This window comes from Pistacia vera, unplaced genomic scaffold (genome assembly GCF_008641045.1).
Source record: "Pistacia vera cultivar Batoury unplaced genomic scaffold, PisVer_v2 Contig276, whole genome shotgun sequence".
Taxonomy (NCBI): Eukaryota; Viridiplantae; Streptophyta; class Magnoliopsida; order Sapindales; family Anacardiaceae; genus Pistacia; species Pistacia vera.
The window spans coordinates 399,395-418,493 of NW_022196086.1; the positions used below are offsets into that span (position 1 = coordinate 399,395).

The window sequence follows — 19,099 nt, forward strand, 5'->3', positions numbered from 1 at the left end:
ACTTAATCAATTATAACATTATATTATAGTTAAATGATTATTTAATTAATTATAAGTTTATATTTTAGTACATCACTTAATTAAATAAATAAAAATTTTAATTAATTATAACATTACATTATAGATTTATAATATAATTACTTAATTAATTATAACATTACATTATAAACAAATGGTTACTTAATTAAATGATTAGAAATTTAATTAATTATAATATTACATTAAATATTTATAGTATGATTATTTAATTCATTATAACATTACATTATAATATGATCACATAATTAATTATAACATTGCATAATTAAATAATTACTTAATTAATTATGAGATTATGAGATTATATTGTAAATATTAATAATTTACTACATATGTACAATACTTAATTAAATGATTAGAAATTTAATTAATTATAACATTACGTTATAAACAAATGATTACTTAATTAAATGATTATTTAATTAATTATAACATTATATTAGAAACATTAATCCAATACTTAATTAAATGATTAGAAATTTAATTAACTAAAATATTACATTATAGGTAATTACTTAATTAATTATAATATAATATTATATTATAATCACTTAATTAATTATAACATTACATTGTTAAATGATTACTTAATTAATTATAAATTTATAAAATTTCATTATAAACATTAGTAATTTACTATATTAGTACATTATTTAATTAAATAATTAAATAATTAATTAATTAAATATTACAGATTTATAATATGATTACTAAATTAATTATAATATTCTATTATAAACATTAGTACATTACTTAATTAAATGATTAGAAATTTAATTAATTATAATATTAAATTATAGATTTACAGTATGATTGTTCAATTAATTTAATTAATTGTTTGTGTTTTGGTTTTGATTGAGGAATTTCAAGTGAATTGTGATGAATTGATTGAATTCAAGTATTGCCTAGAGATTAGAGGATTTATGATTCACATTGAACACAAATGAATGAGTAATCAAAATTTCTTAGGGGTGTATTTGTAAACTTTTAAGGTATATTTGTCATTTTTTAAACTAATCGGGGGGGTAATTAATTTTTTTATAGGGTAACCGAGAAAGGAACCAGAATCGGCATTTTACATTCCAGTTCCTTGAATTTAAGAACTTGCACTGTGTGGTTTCGATTCTGATTCTCCCGAAAAATACAAAGTACCCGAAGCCGCTCACCCCTAACTATAACCCCCTTGTGGATGGATGACAAACTCTTTAGTCACTGGGGTTAGTTATACCCAGGGGCAATAACTTAGTTATACTCAAGGGGTCTTGTGTTCTTCCATTGGGCTTGTAGGGTTTGAGTTGCAGGAAAGATACCTACCTACCACATTTGTGCAATTGCATTAATTCATTGAGCAAGACGTCTATCACATTTGTGCAATTATCTTTAGTCTATTGGGTTTATAAGATGTTTTGTGTGTGGCCCTGGGGATTAGGCAAGCCCAATGTAGGCTTGGATACCTCATATTCCTAAAAAAAAAAAAAAAAAAAAAAAAAAAATTAACTAGACTGATAAAAGACTAAAAGAACGATATAGAGATTCAAGTCACTGGCAGTTCATATCATGCACCCTTCATTCTTTTTCTTATATGGGTTGAATTTTCTATCAATGCTTTTTACATTTCTTTTTGACATACTATCCACACGCCATCTATTTGGCATGATAGATATCCATACAAAACAAATGTCGTTGTATATACTGGCATAATCCAAAGATGCAGTTCATACATTTTACCTATTATTCTTTTATGTTGATTTTTATTATAACAGTCAACTTTGTATGATATTGGAGGTAATTAAAATAAAAAAATAAAAATAAAACTCCGATGCCAAACTATTATAGGATTTGTTCAATGATGGAGTAAAAAATCGTTAGCCCTTGATTTCATGAGCGAAGCTCCGTATCCAGAATGACTTTCGACTGTGATAGGTGGTGCAAAAGAAAACGGGTAATTATAGAGTTTAGACTTCACTGATGTGAATAAAACGTGTACAAAGTTTTTTCTTCTCTCTCAGGCGGACACAACCATGGGATGTAAACGGCTAATGAATGTTCAACTTAATTTAATAGTTAAATACTTAAATTTTCGTATTTAAAATATTAAATATAAGAAATATGATTGTATCTATAAGGAACTATGATTTGTTCCTGGGATTCAATGTCAGTTAAATAGCTNTTTTATGTTGATTTTTATTATAACAGTCAACTTTGTATGATATTGGAGGTAATTAAAATAAAAAAATAAAAATAAAACTCCGATGCCAAACTATTATAGGATTTGTTCAATGATGGAGTAAAAAATCGTTAGCCCTTGATTTCATGAGCGAAGCTCCGTATCCAGAATGACTTTCGACTGTGATAGGTGGTGCAAAAGAAAACGGGTAATTATAGAGTTTAGACTTCACTGATGTGAATAAAACGTGTACAAAGTTTTTTCTTCTCTCTCAGGCGGACACAACCATGGGATGTAAACGGCTAATGAATGTTCAACTTAATTTAATAGTTAAATACTTAAATTTTCGTATTTAAAATATTAAATATAAGAAATATGACTGTATCTATAAGGAACTATGATTTGTTCCTGGGATTCAATGTCAGTTAAATAGCTTCTTCTGCAAACCTTTCCCGGCGTTGCATATGAAGTGCTGAGGCTTGTTATTTGAACTTTGCAATGCTATGATGTTAGCTATGTCATAGTTTGCTATTTCTGTGCAGTTTTTCCTGCTCTGTTGTCGTCAGATTTGTTTGCGCTTGCTGCTATTGTTTTGAATGATATGCTGCAGACAATTTCATTTTGTTGCTCGTGGAGCTGGTTGGTAATACTAACTTTTGCAAAAAGCTGCACTTAAAATTCTCCAAAATGATATTGATATTAGATTCACTGGCCACCACTTAATTTAGATCAGTTTTAACTTAACTGTATGAGATTTCAGTGTGATCATGTGTATTTTTACTCTCCAGAACTATCATCAAAATCCTCTCATTTGCCCCAGAACTATACATTATTGTATCTCCATCCATGCTCCTCTTCTCCAATTGCATTTACACAGGAATTTTCTTTTTTTGGTTTATTTATTTCTGTTTTTTAGGGTCCAATCCAGCAAAATGTTCGCATTTTGCAGCAAATACAATACTTCCTTTCATGATTCCCACAAAGACAAAATTCCCAGAAGAGTTCTTTTTTCTGCAATTTACGTTTTTATTTGCATACAGCATGCATGATCACAAGAACGTGAGAACTATTCATGGTCATAGCTGCATTCTGGTGGTTGCTTGAATATTATGTATATCTTTTAGCGGTTCAATTATACATGACATAAATTTTGAATGATATCTCTATACATAGATGACACACTTTACTTATTAAATAAACTATATCTATATACATTGAGATTAAAATCAATGCCTATATACTTACTTAAAGATACTGGAGTAAACTAAAATAAAAATGATTTTATGATACTGTTCATTTCTAATTTCAATTCCTGTTTCTTAACCATCTTTACGTAAAATATTCAAATGCTACTTTATTGTTCATTTATGTATTTTCTTATAATATTCAAACATTGAGAAAGAAACTTCTGATCTTTCTTAATCTGTTCCTGAATTATATATTTATGTTTTACGTAATTAATTAAGGTAGTTAGTTTTACTTTTAGATCCAAAAGTATATGTTCTTCATGAATATGTGCATGCTAAATTCATTCTATAAGCATGCTCACTAAATGTGGCTGTAATACATCTGAAACTTTCGTTTATTTTCAGAAAAATGTCATTCATTTTATATTACCTTAATCCAAATTACATACATCAACTAGCTTCCTGTATTTGAGGTGGTTTGCACCATAAACGCTTTCAATAATGAATTTGATGTATCAAACAAGACTTAGCTCATCCGATACGATTTGTTCTTGAGATTCAATGCCAGTCAGCTTCTTCCGCAAAGTCACTAATTCTTCCCCGGCATTGCATATAAAGGCTGACGCTTGTCTGCCTGACAAAGTTGCTCCTTCCATACTATCTATGTAATCCTGTGAAAGTGAAACCATTTGAAACTCTTTATCACTTCCAATTTGATAAATCGTAATAAAACCCAAGGAACATATTTTAGAAAGTATGTATCACCTGTTTAGTATACGAGCCAGCAAGGAAGAAGTTCTTCACAGGTGTCTTTTGATCAGGTCTGAATGGATCTTTACCAGGCCCCTCACGGTATAAAGATTGACCAATTTTGACAACAGATGACCATATAAGTTCTAAACCTTGGGATGATGGAAATAATGTTAAAACCTGATAAAATTATCAATCCATGAATATGTCAGCTGGAGCAGAAAGTTGCATAATTATCTTCAGACTAAAATAGCTCAAAGCAGTGTAACAAGTAAATGAGAATGATTGAAGTACACAAACATAAAGGACTTAAGTACTGATGACTGCAAAATATGCAAAGAAGAATACTCTAATAACTATGACAAGAAATGAAGGTACCCCTTAGAAGCTACCGACCTGCTTTGCTACTCTCTCTATGATTTTATCGTTGGTTAAGGGCATGTAAGGGTCGCCTGGTGTCAAAACACACCTGAAAAGTAAAATAATTTTTGTAACGGAATACAAAATGCAGAAATACATGTAAAATTAGACACTTGACAAAATGATAGAAAATATGGATAACATGCACTCAATATATTTTAGTAATCATGACCATAATCAGAACTTTTTCCTTACTGGAGTATGGATCCTTGTCCCTCAATGTAGTAGTCTTCTGGAGATGTAAGTGCTAAGTCTGCAAAGCAAGAGAAATCTGCATCTGGAGTATAAAGAAGGTTATCTAGCCCTGCAGCTTGCCTCAGCTGCCTAACAGTGTAAAAATAGGATTCATGAGGAAATGGACAACGCTTAAATTCATTAATATCAAGAATTGAAGCCAAATCAAGATTTTCGAAGGCCGAAAAGAAAATATTGTGGTTACATGCTGGTAACCTCAATATAGAATAGAGAATCACCTTGAACGTTCTAAATCCTGCAGCTCAGTAACCCAGCCATTGTATCTAAGTTGCACTGTGACAACAGGCACTCCAACTAATTCATAAATATTATCAAAAAATTTCATTTCCCTCCACGAGGATGGAAGTAATCTTTTAATTCCAGGGACATCACATGCTGCCATCAAATGTAAAGTAGAATAATTAGAAATCATTCACTTACACTGAAAAGGGGAAAAAGATATGAGAGACATAAATGAGGAGGATTTAACCACTAACCTGCAACATATGCATCAGCTTTTACAGTTTTCTTGTTAGTGGCCTGAAATGAAATGAAAAGTTTCAAGACATAAGCCTTGAGGAAGAAACTCGAAATCCATGGACACCTCTCTATAGATTATCTAAGCAATGATTAACAAACTTTGTGCTTGCTTGATAAGCTCAATCTTAGGAAACACTAGATACAAGATGCATAAATCATTGCTCAGCTTTTACCATCAAACTAGCAACTAGAGAACAAGAGAAGCAAATTACTTTAGATATGGAAAGTCCTTTGACATATATTTGTCCATCAGCAGATTTATCATAAAGTACTTCTCTGCATCCCCATCTAAGATGGAACCTGTTCAAGCACAAGAAGATTCCAAGGGAGAAAGGAAAAACAAATCAATTGATCATAGGAGATAACAAATGGTAAACCACCAAATGTGCGAACCTTTACTTACAAACATACCTGCCCCCTTTATCTGTGATATACTTTCTAATGGGACCACTCAAGTAAACATCTGGAGAACCCTTAAGCATGCGCAGTAGGGAAGCTTCAGTCTTAGTGGCAAACAACGAGAATATAGTGAGCATACAGCGAGCACTGATGTTATCACAGTCAATAAATCCAAGGGCATAAGCAACAGGATCCCACATTCTCTGGATACTCGTGCGTGTGCCACCTTTGGACAAAAACCAATCAGAGAAGCTTATCTGTAAGAAGTAAATGAAATTTTTTAAGTAAATGCAATAACAAAAGAGCTTTGCTNTTCACAGGTGTCCTTTGATCAGGTCTGAATGGATCTTTACCAGGCCCCTCACGGTATAAAGATTGACCAATTTTGACAACAGATGACCATATAAGTTCTAAACCTTGGGATGATGGAAATAATGTTAAAACCTGATAAAAATAGCAATCCATGAATATGTCAGCTGGAGCAGAAAGTTGCATAATTATCTTCAGACTAAAATAGCTCAAAGCAGTGTAACAAGTAAATGAGAATGATTGAAGTACACAAACATAAAGGACTTAAGTACTGATGACTGCAAAATATGCAAAGAAGAATACTCTAATAACTATGACAAGAAATGAAGGTACCCCTTAGAAGCTACCGACCTGCTTTGCTACTCTCTCTATGATTTTATCGTTGGTTAAGGGCATGTAAGGGTCGCCTGGTGTCAAAACACACCTGAAAAGTAAAATAATTTTTGTAACGGAATACAAAATGCAGAAATACATGTAAAATTAGACACTTGACAAAATGATAGAAAATATGGATAACATGCACTCAATATATTTTAGTAATCATGACCATAATCAGAACTTTTTCCTTACTGGAGTAAGGATCCTTGTCCCTCAATGTAGTAGTCTTCTGGAGATGTAAGTGCTAAGTCTGCAAAGCAAGAGAAATCTGCATCTGGAGTATAAAGAAGGTTATCTAGCCCTGCAGCTTGCCTCAGCTGCCTAACAGTGTAAAAATAGGATTCATGAGGAAATGGGCAACGCTTAAATTCATTAATATCAAGAATTGAAACCAAATCAAGATTTTCGAAGGCCGAAAAGAAAATATTGTGGTTACAAGCTGGTAACGTCACTATAGAATAGAGAATCACCTTGATCGTTCTAAATCCTGCAGCTCAGTAACCCAGCCATTGTATCTAAGTTGCACTGTGACAACAGGCACTCCAACTAATTCATAAATATTATCAAAAAATTTCATCTCCCTCCACGAGGATGGAAGTAATCTTTTAATTCCAGGGACATCACATGCTGCCATCAAATGTAAAGTAGAATAATTAGAAATCATTCACTTACACTGAAAAGGGGAAAAAGATATGAGAGACATAAATGAGGAGGATTTAACCACTAACCTGCAACATATGCATCAGCTTTTACAGTTTTCTTGTTAGTGGCCTGAAATGAAATGAAAAGTTTCAAGACATAAGCCTTGAGGAAGAAACTCGAAATCCATGGACACCTCTCTATAGATTATCTAAGCAATGATTAACAAACTTTGTGCTTGCTTGATAAGCTCAATCTTAGGAAACACTAGATACAAGATGCATAAATCATTGCTCAGCTTTTACCATCAAACTAGCAACTAGAGAACAAGAGAAGCAAATTACTTTAGATATGGAAAGTCCTTTGACATATATTTGTCCATCAGCAGATTTATCATAAAGTACTTCTCTGCATCCCCATCTAAGATGGAACCTGTTCAAGCACAAGAAGATTCCAAGGGAGAAAGGAAAAACAAATCAATTGATCATAGGAGATAACAAATGGTAAACCACCAAATGTGCGAACCTTTACTTACAAACATACCTGCCCCCTTTATCTGTGATATACTTTCTAATGGGACCACTCAAGTAAACATCTGGAGAACCCTTAAGCATGCGCAGTAGGGAAGCTTCAGTCTTAGTGGCAAACAACGAGAATATAGTGAGCATACAGCGAGCACTGATGTTATCACAGTCAATAAATCCAAGGGCATAAGCAACAGGATCCCACATTCTCTGGATACTCGTGCGTGTGCCACCTTTGGACAAAAACCAATCAGAGAAGCTTATCTGTAAGAAGTAAATGAAATTTTTTAAGTAAATGCAATAACAAAAGAGCTTTTCTCCAAAAACAAAGTTGTATTAAGTACAGGCCAAACAAGACATGAAATCATGTTATTGAAAGGTGGAATTAACAAGAAGAGCTAACAGTTCTCTCAAGAAAAAAAAAAATAAAAAAGCTACTCTTTGAGAAGACAACAGGAATTAAAATACATTCTTACACTATCCAAATCTCGTATGTCCTTCATTGCTCCATCTGGACTTATAAGCGCCTTCACAACTGGACTTAGAGCAAGAGCCAGAGCGTTTCTTGCTTTATCATAAGTCTGCACTTGAACAATGAATGAGAGAAAATACATTATAAGAGAATCCCAATGGAGACTGAAGCTTAGGAATGAAGTCATTCAGCTTATCGAATGAAATCATAAGGGGGAAAGAACTATTGTTCTATTTTCCATTTGCATTTTACATGAAGCAAAAATTATGTCTGTGAGCAGCGTAAAATACAGTGTACGTAAAAAATAAGAAAGCATGTCTTGCAATGACATTAGATGGTGAAGCAGAAATAGAATCAATAACAATGGAAGATGTGCCGACTGAGACAATAGAGGCAGTGAAAGAGTCATACGGAGGATGGCAGACATAATGAAGATAATAGTAACAGCATTCTTAAGGTGATGCTAGAAACAGGAAAGTGGCCATCGTGCTACTAATAGATATATCAGGCAAAAATATTAGAAATATAAAAGTTAAATGCACTATACGCCATATAGGTGTAGTGTTCAGAAATTTATTCCTGACTTTTGCGAAAAACAGAAACTCTTAGGGAGCAATTCAAATTCTAGAAATGAGCGTGGCATGCCTATTATACTTCCATTGCTTATGAGAGAGAGGAAAAAAAAAAAAAAAACCTGCAGTTAGACTCTTTCACTCCATCAGCCTCACCTTGGTGATAGGAAACACATTATATAAATACGAAAAATGTGAAACTTCAAATTATAGAATAAAAGTCTCAGGATCATTTCTCATTAAAGAATGTGCACCTATATTTCCTTATAGAGATAGATTGAATTACATCATCAAATGAAGAACTAAGATGAGAGTAAATAAGGCAAATAGGTCACTGGTGTCAAAGGAAGACAAAGGTGCACACTACACAGCATGATAAACTCAACAAGTATATATAGTGGGCACCAGTACGCAAAATGCAGATGCCCAGTATTTAATTATTGTTGAAGGAATACGGCTTTATTATAGCAGCGGACTACCAGAATGCGAAAGGAAATATATGCACAAATCTGAATGGAACATAAATCACAAACACTACCTTAAGCTGATTTGTGGTCAAAAATGCATTAATCCCGTGTAATGGAGCCCCCACCGGAAACCGAAAATCAAGTTCTGCAGTTGAAAGTCAAACTTCTAAACAATGGACCCAAGGTCGAATTATTAATATAAAAGACACTAGATAAACCAATTTGAGAAGGTGACATCTTAATCAAGCATCAAATCATACCACCAATTTCACCGCCCTTGTTCACAAATGTGTGAGTATGATCCTTCACAAGTAGATTTTTATCTGCACCCACCTATAGAGATACAAGAAAAATTATGTCTTACAAGGAATACATAATTAAATCCAAACAGATATACAGAATACCGATCCCAATTACAGCAAGAATCCAGATCCTCTAATTGGCCTCTGTATTTCTCAATTAGGAGATACTAGTTCGTAAAGATACAAGAACCATAATCATTCAAATGTAATATAACCACAACTATTCGAGCTCACCTTTTTCATCAAACGGAAAAGATTATTGTAGCATCCAAAGAAAACATGCAGTCCCATTTCAATATGGTTTCCACGTTTATCAACAAAAGATCCCACTTTACCGCCAATGAAAGACCTTGATTCATATATATCCACCTGGAGAAAGCCATAAACCATTTCATTTTAACAAAAATCAGCAAAAGACATGAAACCAAAGGAAATGGATTTTGTGAATATAAACAATTATTGCTCTAATAAAAATGACAACAGCATAAAATGCTCCTGCTATGTACTTCAAAATATCAATTTTATAAACCCCCATTACTTTAAAATATGAATTGAGCAAGAATGCAAATGGTTGAATCATAAAGCAAGATGTTCTTTTAAACATTTACTCTAGAGATGAATGTAAACATCAAGAAGATCCAAAAGGAGGATGAGCAAAACCTCGTGGCCTTGATCCAGCAATTCCACAGCTGTAGACATGCCTGCAAGCCCAGCTCCAATTATTGCCACTTTAAGCTTCGGTCCCCGGTAATGTTCAGGTTCAGGTGGAAATAAACCCTTTGGAGCTGCCAAGTATACAACCAATTATGTACAGTGATCAGAAAAGTATAATGTCCCATAATTTAACTATGAAGCGTTTCTGATCTTTAGTAAATACAAAACACCACCTGCAGCCGCCATTATTTCTTCTGGTTTGTGCAGAACTGCAAATGTAATTTACTGAACTAATTGAACAAAATTTTTACACTTCTCACTATTTCTATTAGTTCTAGGACTAGGAAGTTTTTAGATATATAATTCAGTTACGTAGGATAAATCTTCAAGCAAATATTCTCCTCCACTATTTGGATATGCACTAGAAGTGAGGTACGCCCCTAATTAACCCTCCAAAGCCACATTTCTAATTTTTCCTATACAATAACAAAAATCAATAAACAACTCGCCCTCCAATTCAATTTTAACTCAACCAAAAGAACAGCAAATTCGCCACGAATTTGGTCAGAAGTTAAACACTAAAAGTCCCACAAAACAACATAAAACGAATACCCAGCAACCAAAAAAGGCAAAAGATCAAAACTTGATAACAACTAACCAAATAAAAAAAACTCACCATTAACACTCATATCAGAAACATCAGTGTCCAAAGATGAACGGACACAGAGCCTTGAACCCTTCACCTGAGCTGCAGACCATCTAACCCCGGAAACTGAAGTAGTAGGAAAGAGAACTGAAGAACCCATAACTCGAAAGAACAAAATCAAAGATTCCCAATTGAAGTTCCAGAGCAGTATATTCAACAAATACTTATAAAATCTAAAATCTCCAAGAAAAGGGTATCTAAAGAGTTGGAGATGCCAAGGAAGAGAGTTTTGTCAGGTAACAGAAGTAAGAGATTCTCTTAGTGGGAATTAGAAAGTGCGGTTGGCAAGTGCTTTTGTTTTGTTTTTGGTATAGTGTAAGAGACTGTAAGACTATGGCACAGGCACAATAACGATAATGGACCAACTAAAATTTGATAAATTATTAATTAAATGAGAGTTTGAATGAAATGGGTGGATTACTGTTGAATTATTCTGAGGATTTTGGGTTGGCATTGAAGAATGTTTAACTATCCTTATCTACTTCTATTGCGTGCTTAAGGTAGGAGAAGGACCACGATGGTTTTTTTTTTTTTTTTTTTTTTTTTCATTGTTTAAGTCCGACCATCGGTCTTGCTAACTGTGGCTTTTGTTTTTTCCTCTTAAGATTTCAACTACATACCGGAAAATGCTCGGTTGTGATTAATGTTTCCTTCTAATGTCATCAAATTTTGTTTCTAAACAAATGCTTCTCATCGTTGCCACTCCTGGTATATATTGACTAAAAAGGTACTGTTATAAACTTATAATGTGATATCTTATATCACGAATGAGGGGGAGATTTAATTCATAATGATTGTGTGTTTTAGATGAAGAATGTTTACATGAAGACTAAAAGTAATTCTGCAAATTCAGTCAAAGCAATTAAAATCTACTTACTTAGACATAGAATCTATGTTTTAAAACCTGGCCGGTTTAACCGACCCAGGGCCTTAGCCAGGTCAATTCAATATTTCAATAGTTCATAATCTGAATAAGCAAACCCTAGAGAGGAGGGCGGCGATCAACAGCAAAAGATGGCAAGTTTGTTGGTTTTTGGGGAGAAATGTCGACAAGTTGAAAGGTGGCGACGAAGATGATTTCTGTTAGTGAAATGATCGGAAAAGGCAAAAGTCGCACGATCAAAACAAAGGGTTGTTGTCGGCAATTGCGGGCGAATATAGGGGGTGAGATGGTTTTGGTTAGGAGGCTGAGGGGAGTGTTGTCAATGCCGAAAGAATGTCCTATTTGGCCTAGGTTGTCAACGCGGCAGTGGTGTTTTTTTGCTGCTAAATGGCTCAAATGATGAGTAGATTTGCATTTAGTGTGTCGTTGCCACCAACCATTTGACCGTGCGATTTGCATTTATGATATGTTCGCTAGATTTCAAACCTATTGAAACTGATGTGTATTTTTTAGGGGTTTGTTTGCTAGATTTCAACCTCTTAACATGTAACGTCACGGTTTGACCTATTGGTCAAACCATCAACCCGAGACCCACTACTTTGTTAGGTTTTACCCTGAGTCAGTTATTAAACACCTACGTAGAATAGATGACACAATTAGTATCAACAGCTCACCAACTGTGTATCAAAGTGACAACTTTCAGTAATAACGACATGAACAACAAAAAACACGTTTTAGGATGAAAGACACTTACATGAAACGCAAAAAAATCAGTATCAAACACAAACTTATCACCCAATGATCCAAAGGGATGACTTCACTATGGTTAGTGACATGAGCAACTAGGAGTGAAAACAACTTACAAAAATTTGTGAAAGCACTGGACTCTAAAATCCAAACTTAAAATAGGAAATAAATAAATAAAGGCAATCCCTGGTGACCAGCTTTTGTGTTGCTAAGTACTAGTCACCGATGGCTTGCCTTTAATTCACATTTTTCTTCATTTTATTTTTGAAAATTCATTTTTAATTTTGACTTATTCATTCGTGGCATAAGACTAGTCACCGATGGTCTTGCCTTTAATTCACATTTCTTCATTTTATTTTTGAAAATTCATTTTTAATTTTGACTTATTCATTCGTGGCCGAACGACATGCACCTACCCATAGTTTTTCCATAACGATAATTTGATACCCAAAAGGTTTGAAAATGACAATTACCCACTTTCTGTCTATCTCTGTTAATAAAATCTGTTTAAGAGGCAATATAGTAATTTTATACCCATTAACTTTAATAATATATCAATAATCCCTATAGTTTTTTATTTCATTTTTCTCCTCTTTCTCATCTTCTTCTTCATCTCTCCTTCTCTTCTTTCTTTTCCTCCGTCTTTCCCTCCTCCCTCTTCTCTTTTTTTTTACTTTTCTTCTCCATCTTTTCCCTTCTCTTTTCTTCCCTTCTCTCCAGTTCTCCCTCTTTTCCCTCCTCCCCTTCTCTTTTTTTTCCTTTTCTTTCTCCCTCTTTTCCCTTCTCTTCTCTTTCCTTTCTTCTCCATCTTTCCCTCCTCTCGTTCTTTTTTTTCCTTGTCTTCTCTGTCTTTTCCCTCTTCCCCTTCTCTGTTTTAACTTTTCTTCTCCCTCTTTTCCCTTTGGTCGCTAGGCAGAAACCCGTCTTTTCCTCCAGTTTTTAAATTTTTTCAAATTTTATAATTTTTTATAGTTTGGGTTGGAAGTGTCTGAAACTTGGGGGTTGTGGCGGTGGTGATGGTTGTATTTGGTTCTTTTTCTCTTCAGTTTTTAATTTAATTTTTTCAAATTTATAACTTTTTAACAGTGGGCTGGAAGTGTTGAAAGTGGTGGTTGTGGTGGTGGTGGATGGGTGTATTGGTGGTCTGGTGGCGAGTTGGAGCTGGTGGAGGTCCTGACCGAGAAGAAAGGAAGAAAATAGAAGGAGGAGGGAAAAGACGGAGAGAAAGAAAGAAAGAGAAGGGAAAGAGGGGAAGAAAGGAAAAAGAGAAGGGGAGGGAAAGACGAAACTGGAAAGAAAGGAAAGAGAAGAAGGGAAAAGAGGGATAAGAAAAAGTGAAAAAGAGAAGGGGAGGAGGGTGAAAAGAGTCAAAAGACGGAGAAAAAGAAAGAAAGAGAAGGGAGAGAGAAGAAAGATAGAAGAGAAGAGAAAATGAAATAAAAAATATGATAAAAAAAGTTTAGGGATTTATTGATGAATTTAAAATTAATAGATATAAATCACTATATTACCCTTCCTAAACAGATTTTATTAACAGAGTTGGACAGAAAGTGGGTAATTGTCATTTTTAAACCTTTTGGTACCAACTTGTTGTTATCGCAAACTATGGGTAGGTAGATGTCGTTCGGCCTTCATTAGTTGATCTTTAACACTTTTTTTTTTTTTTTTTTTAAATCATCGGGAGTATTCAGATCAACTTACGTAATCTCAACTAATCCTCCAAAATCTACAACGTCTGCCGGATAAGAACCCAGTGGATAGTGATCATCCTTAGTAATGTTAGGAGAGACTCAAATTCAGGAGCTTATAGAACCTTATTTTACTCTTTTACCATCAAATCACCCGGTCATCGTTTACCTTTAAGTTTGATGACTTAAATGGAACTTATTCATTCATTTCTATTGTGGCCAACTTTGTTAATTAAATATTACAATTTGTTCATTCAAAATCAATTTCCTGATCAACCCCCAAGTACAAAAACTGTTAAAATAATAATTTAAACAAAACAGGGCGATTAAAGGAGTATGTTTTAATAATTGAAATGATTATATATAATTAGGAAAAGAGAATATTTAAATAAATAAACATTATTCTATCAAACTAATTTTGTCAAGCTTGTTCCCATAGGTCATGTAAAGCTAAAAACGAGTTGGGCCCAAAAGGCCCACTATGGAAGCCCAAATTGTGTTAGCTCAACTCTAAAAGTTCAACTTCTACTGCTCTCTAAATTTTCATATTATTTTTTCTTTATGGTCATGACCAAAACAACCCAAAAAAAAAAAAAAAAAAAAAATTGTATTCTACATTAAACTTCCATAGACAATTCACTTTTAAAAGATGAATTTTTTTTTTTTTTCGCGTTTTCAAAGGACAAATTTGATATTTTTTATATTATATATGAGTCAAATCAAGATATCTGAATTCATATATTTTGTCTCACATCCCTCTTTTATTAGATTTTTTTGTTTATCATTAAAAGTGTCTGAACTAGCTTGCACGTCCCTCAACTAATCTTCCACAGTCTTGGAACTGTCGGCCGGATAAAAACCTTAGTAGTCACCCCTATTAGTGCTTGAGAGATTCAAATTCAAGAACTCATGAAACCTCATTTTGCTCTTTTACCACTAGACCACCTAGTGGCGGTTCTTTTATTAGATTAATCGCTTGGATTTTGAGTAAAACTTGAAAATTTATTTGGTAAAGCTCTGAATGTTTTGTTGCTTAATCTAGAATTGAAGATTGACCACCATCACTATCAAATTGAAGCCTAAAAAATGTTTTGAAGAAGACACAATCACATTCAAAGGTAAGTTCTCCCATCAATTTTAAATCAACCTAAGAATATTTGTTAGTCAACTACAACCAACTACAAAGAAACAGACAACCCAGCTTACTACAAAATTTAAAGCAAAGGCAATTCTAGAAGAGAGATTCATAATCTTTTAACATTGTAGCTACAATTACAAATTACAAGAGAGAGAGGAACTAGCCAATATTATATATTATGTACATAATTGGCAAATTTCTCATCTCCTAACCACCTATCATTCTCGAAAAGTTTATATTACATCATCACCGGATAACGTTATTAAATTGATACATTAAACAGTATTATTCAACATATATATGTATATGTAATGATCAAACAATTGTTACTGATCCGATAATGTCGTGAATATCTTGCCTTAAGGTTGTAATGACATGGAGGATGTATTGGACTCCACCAGAATGGACCAGAGGACATGCACATCTTCACATTGGCAAGACTTCACATCTTCATACAAAATGTATATCCCTCTATCTGAAAATCACAGAAAAGAAAACCGATTTGCTTAAAAGTGAGAAAGGAAGAAGATGAAAGAAGTTGTGATTGCATTGTATATATTGGTAATAAAATCAGCATTCAAAGTGCTGCAAAAAATGCAGAATTTTTGTATACAAAATGTATGTGATATGTAATGTGTAAACAAGTAGCAAGAAACCAGAAGACAAGAATGCAGGCATTAAAGGATGAAGAGTGAGATTAATACTCTTTCTCTGAGGCGAATGCTTGCGAAACCAGAGCTTCTTCCATGGAGAGAGGAGGGATTGCAGCCACCTCATTTGGAGATATGAGAGTAGTACATGTTGTTAGGTGAATGAATGGAAAAATATAGAGAGGGGGAATTCATAAAGAGAGAGAAAAAATTGTTGGTTTGCTTAGACAATGGTGAATTATAATTTACTATTTCTGGCACCATTCCAATTCTCTTTTCAGGCTAAAGGTCTCATAAACTATTTTTGTTTTTGGTGCCATGTCTTTTCGACAAGAGGGACTTAACACTCCCCATTCAAAAACAAAACCTCTACGTACTGTTATGACTGATATTTTTCACTCTCAATTTCCTCTTTTACGCCTCAAGCCACAGGACCCTGAACAATTGTATAATTGTATCATTGGAGGGTCAGTATCAGTAATTCATTACAGCATTTTATGGCCAAAAGATGAACAACAGCAACATTATATCTTTTAGCTTTGTGGTCCATCTCTTCTGAGTACAATGTCAATTGAAGGGTGTAAGGGTCCCAAGAGTTGAGTTTGGTTTTGTTGGTTTTGAAATGTGAAGTTCCAATCTTACTATATGGCCAAAAGTTAAATTTATACCGATCAGGAAACTAGAAATTTGGTTCATAATTATGTCCTCCAACTTCACTGCTGAGGTGATATTTTCTCCCACTGTAAAAATTAACATTTTACTCAACACTGGTTTGCCTTTTATTCACCATGTGATTTCAGGCTTTCAGTTCACATGCAATGCAAGAGCATATGACAAAAGAAAAAAATTATTGGAAGTTTTTGCTTGTTTTAGGAAGACATCAGTTGAAAACTTTTTGAAGTCATTTCCTGTAGTCAAATTGCTTCTACTTGTGTATTCAGTCTGGGGAAAGATTAACAGTAGAACTTCTTCAAAACATTTAAATTACAATGGTTACAATTATCACTTTTTGCAAAATTGGATGATATTGATAACATGTAGTAAGGGATTTCTAAGAGGCTTCGGAATAATGTATAATGACTTCACGATCGAATCTCAACTCGTAATGATGATACAATGTTTCCTACTTATAATTAATTTCTAATTGAAGTAACTGTTGGAAGATAGATAAAAGAATTCTGGGTCTTTTTCTGATATGCCAAATGCTGAAGAATAGCTCTTCCCAGATCTTGAAATTAAACAATAGGCTGACTATGCTGCTTACAGAACTGCACAGAGGATAACCAAGACAAATAGAAATGCAACTGCTCCAAGAATTGAGCAAATAATCCCGCAGACCTTGCAAAACAAAGGCATTGAATCAATGAAAGAACTGCAATGTGTGATCTGGTCATTCACACAAAACAAAAATGAATGTTATTTAGAATAGTCAAGAAATGGCAGCTGCAGTGATAAAATAGTCCACTTAAAATCAAACTGCATACCTGCATATCGCTCTGGGGTGAATCATCCGACTGCACAAGGCAGATACGTTAGTGAAATGGTCAAATGCCTAATATGCTGAATTCCAAGTTCGATATCATAAGCAGTAATATAAACTTACAACAAGAGGTTTGAGCAGCTCTGGTTCATTTTCGGCGAAAGAGGACTTATTTTGATCTGCGTCACATAACCAAAATTAAAATTCAGCTCCTAATAGCATTCAATGAGGCATTTCCAAGTGACAATATGGGTGTCTATGGATGTTACAAGAAGTTAAAAATTACTAATTGTTTATGATCATGCAACATAACATGAATAGGTGCTCAATCAAGATTTATGTCCTCTTATTAACGCATTTCTAACTCTCTCCATTGTTCTCACGCATTAGTTTGAATAAGCTTTAAGTATTAACCAGAAAGTCTCCAATCCTGAAGCAGGATACCAGTTCTATACTATAAAATTTTGATATGCTATCACAAAAATTTAGAGTTGTACCATGGTCATAACTGCCATCTTTTTTGTTGGTTTCTTTGGTATCTGCAACTGGTAAGCCCTCTGACCTGCATACAAGAATACTAAGTTTTCTAAAAGCAATCAAAGTTCACATACCAGAACAATATTGGGAAAGTAGAATATAGTTGCAAGAAAGGCATTAATCTTGTCTCTTTTCTATTTGAATCATAATATCAAATAATTATTACTAATCATACTGAATCTAAGTAATTGGCATAAATCATGAGTTCCTTGATCACCAAATTTCCACCCCTTGAATCGAATAATACAATTTCTCATTCCAATTACTGTAACAAAAGATGAATGCATTGCACAGAAACCTGTTTGAGGATGGCATTGCATAGAGACAGAGGGCTAGAGACTTTGTCCTCAATTGAATATCTGATAGCATCTTCCATCGATATTCCAAATCTTCATTGGTTCTGCAAAGCACTGCAGCTGTAGATTACACATCCAATAACCAATACAAATACAAAACACTCCAATTTCTGATTCATGTAATACCCTTTTAAACCACTATCTAAATGACAGATTAAAATGCATAAAACAATAACCTTTTGATCACATAAACTAGCACAATCATCAATAGCCAATCAAGGCCAAAGCTAAAGTAACACAATTTTATATGCAGCAATATTCAACAAATCAATTGAAAGCAAGAGCAAGATGGGAGAGATAAGGAACATACAAGATGGGTTTAGAAGGTGGGTTGTGAAGGAGTGATTCGAGGCGGTCAAGCTTCACTCCAACTTCAAAAAGCTTGGATCGAGCAATGTCATCTCTAAGCCTCAGTTGGTTTTCTTCTTGTTTTAAGCTCTTGTTCTTGACTCTTGTTTCTATATCTTCCACCAACTTTACTGCCTCTTGAGCTTCTCTTACCCATGCATCTATGGCCAAATTCTTAGACATCTCTCTCCCTCAAGCTATCACACACTCTCTTTTTCTTGCTTGGAAGTATTCAGAACTCAGCAACAGAAAACGACCGTTTTTTAGAACCGGTTTGGTGCATTAGTCTGCATTAATTTTATATATCATTTGGACAAATATCATGATTACCCCTAAAGTTTTCAAAAATGTAAGGTCAATGATGAGCTTTCAACCTCTCCTCATAGTTTAAAAATTTATCATTAACACCCCTCAACCCTATTGTTATTACATTGAAATTGCTAATAGTCAATAGTAATAGAGGACTAAAAATCTATCCTCATAATTTCAAAACTTAAAATTTAACTTATCTGC

General features: G+C 33.8%; 2 protein-coding genes and 1 long non-coding RNA gene across 3 annotated transcripts; all 3 read right to left on the reverse strand.

Annotated features, from left to right (window-relative positions):
• Window positions 1–3,717: 3,717 nt before the first annotated feature.
• On the reverse strand, window positions 3,718–11,246 carry LOC116133864 (zeta-carotene desaturase, chloroplastic/chromoplastic). Its single transcript, XM_031419539.1, has 14 exons — window positions 10,730–11,246; window positions 10,060–10,184; window positions 9,634–9,768; window positions 9,358–9,430; window positions 9,169–9,242; window positions 8,063–8,167; window positions 7,606–7,850; window positions 7,407–7,494; window positions 7,152–7,194; window positions 6,894–7,050; window positions 6,616–6,744; window positions 6,397–6,469; window positions 4,159–4,323; window positions 3,718–4,064 (listed from the first exon to the last, which is right to left on the reverse strand). Exons 1-14 carry the CDS (start codon window positions 10,857–10,859, stop codon window positions 3,909–3,911), a joined length of 1,698 nt encoding a protein of 565 aa, XP_031275399.1. The 5' UTR covers window positions 10,860–11,246; the 3' UTR covers window positions 3,718–3,908.
• Window positions 11,247–15,313: 4,067 nt separating this feature from the next.
• On the reverse strand, window positions 15,314–16,114 carry LOC116133800. Its single transcript, XR_004128610.1, has 2 exons — window positions 15,920–16,114; window positions 15,314–15,690 (listed from the first exon to the last, which is right to left on the reverse strand). It is a non-coding gene; the product is annotated as an uncharacterized LOC116133800 (long non-coding RNA).
• Window positions 16,115–17,125: 1,011 nt separating this feature from the next.
• On the reverse strand, window positions 17,126–18,777 carry LOC116133845 (syntaxin-52-like). Its single transcript, XM_031419526.1, has 6 exons — window positions 18,549–18,777; window positions 18,181–18,282; window positions 17,843–17,907; window positions 17,469–17,524; window positions 17,350–17,379; window positions 17,126–17,251 (listed from the first exon to the last, which is right to left on the reverse strand). The coding sequence occupies exons 1-6, from the start codon at window positions 18,767–18,769 to the stop codon at window positions 17,126–17,128; spliced, it is 600 nt and encodes a 199-aa protein (XP_031275386.1). The 5' UTR covers window positions 18,770–18,777.
• Window positions 18,778–19,099: the final 322 nt, after the last annotated feature.

Coding starts and splice junctions, on each gene's coding strand:
- LOC116133864 (XM_031419539.1), bottom strand. CDS start 10,859: ATGGGTTCTTCAGTTCTCTTTCCTACTACTTCAGTTTCCGGGGTTAGA. Junction 7,851..8,062: donor ACATACGAGATTTGGATAGT/GTAAGAATGTAT, acceptor TACTTCTTACAG/ATAAGCTTCTCTGATTGGTT. Junction 4,065..4,158: donor CTGGCTCGTATACTAAACAG/GTGATACATACT, acceptor TCACTTTCACAG/GATTACATAGATAGTATGGA.
- LOC116133845 (XM_031419526.1), bottom strand. CDS start 18,769: ATGTCTAAGAATTTGGCCATAGATGCATGGGTAAGAGAAGCTCAAGAG. Junction 17,908..18,180: donor GCAATGCCATCCTCAAACAG/GTTTCTGTGCAA, acceptor TCTTGTATGCAG/GTCAGAGGGCTTACCAGTTG. Junction 17,380..17,468: donor AGCTGCTCAAACCTCTTGTT/GTAAGTTTATAT, acceptor TGCCTTGTGCAG/TCGGATGATTCACCCCAGAG.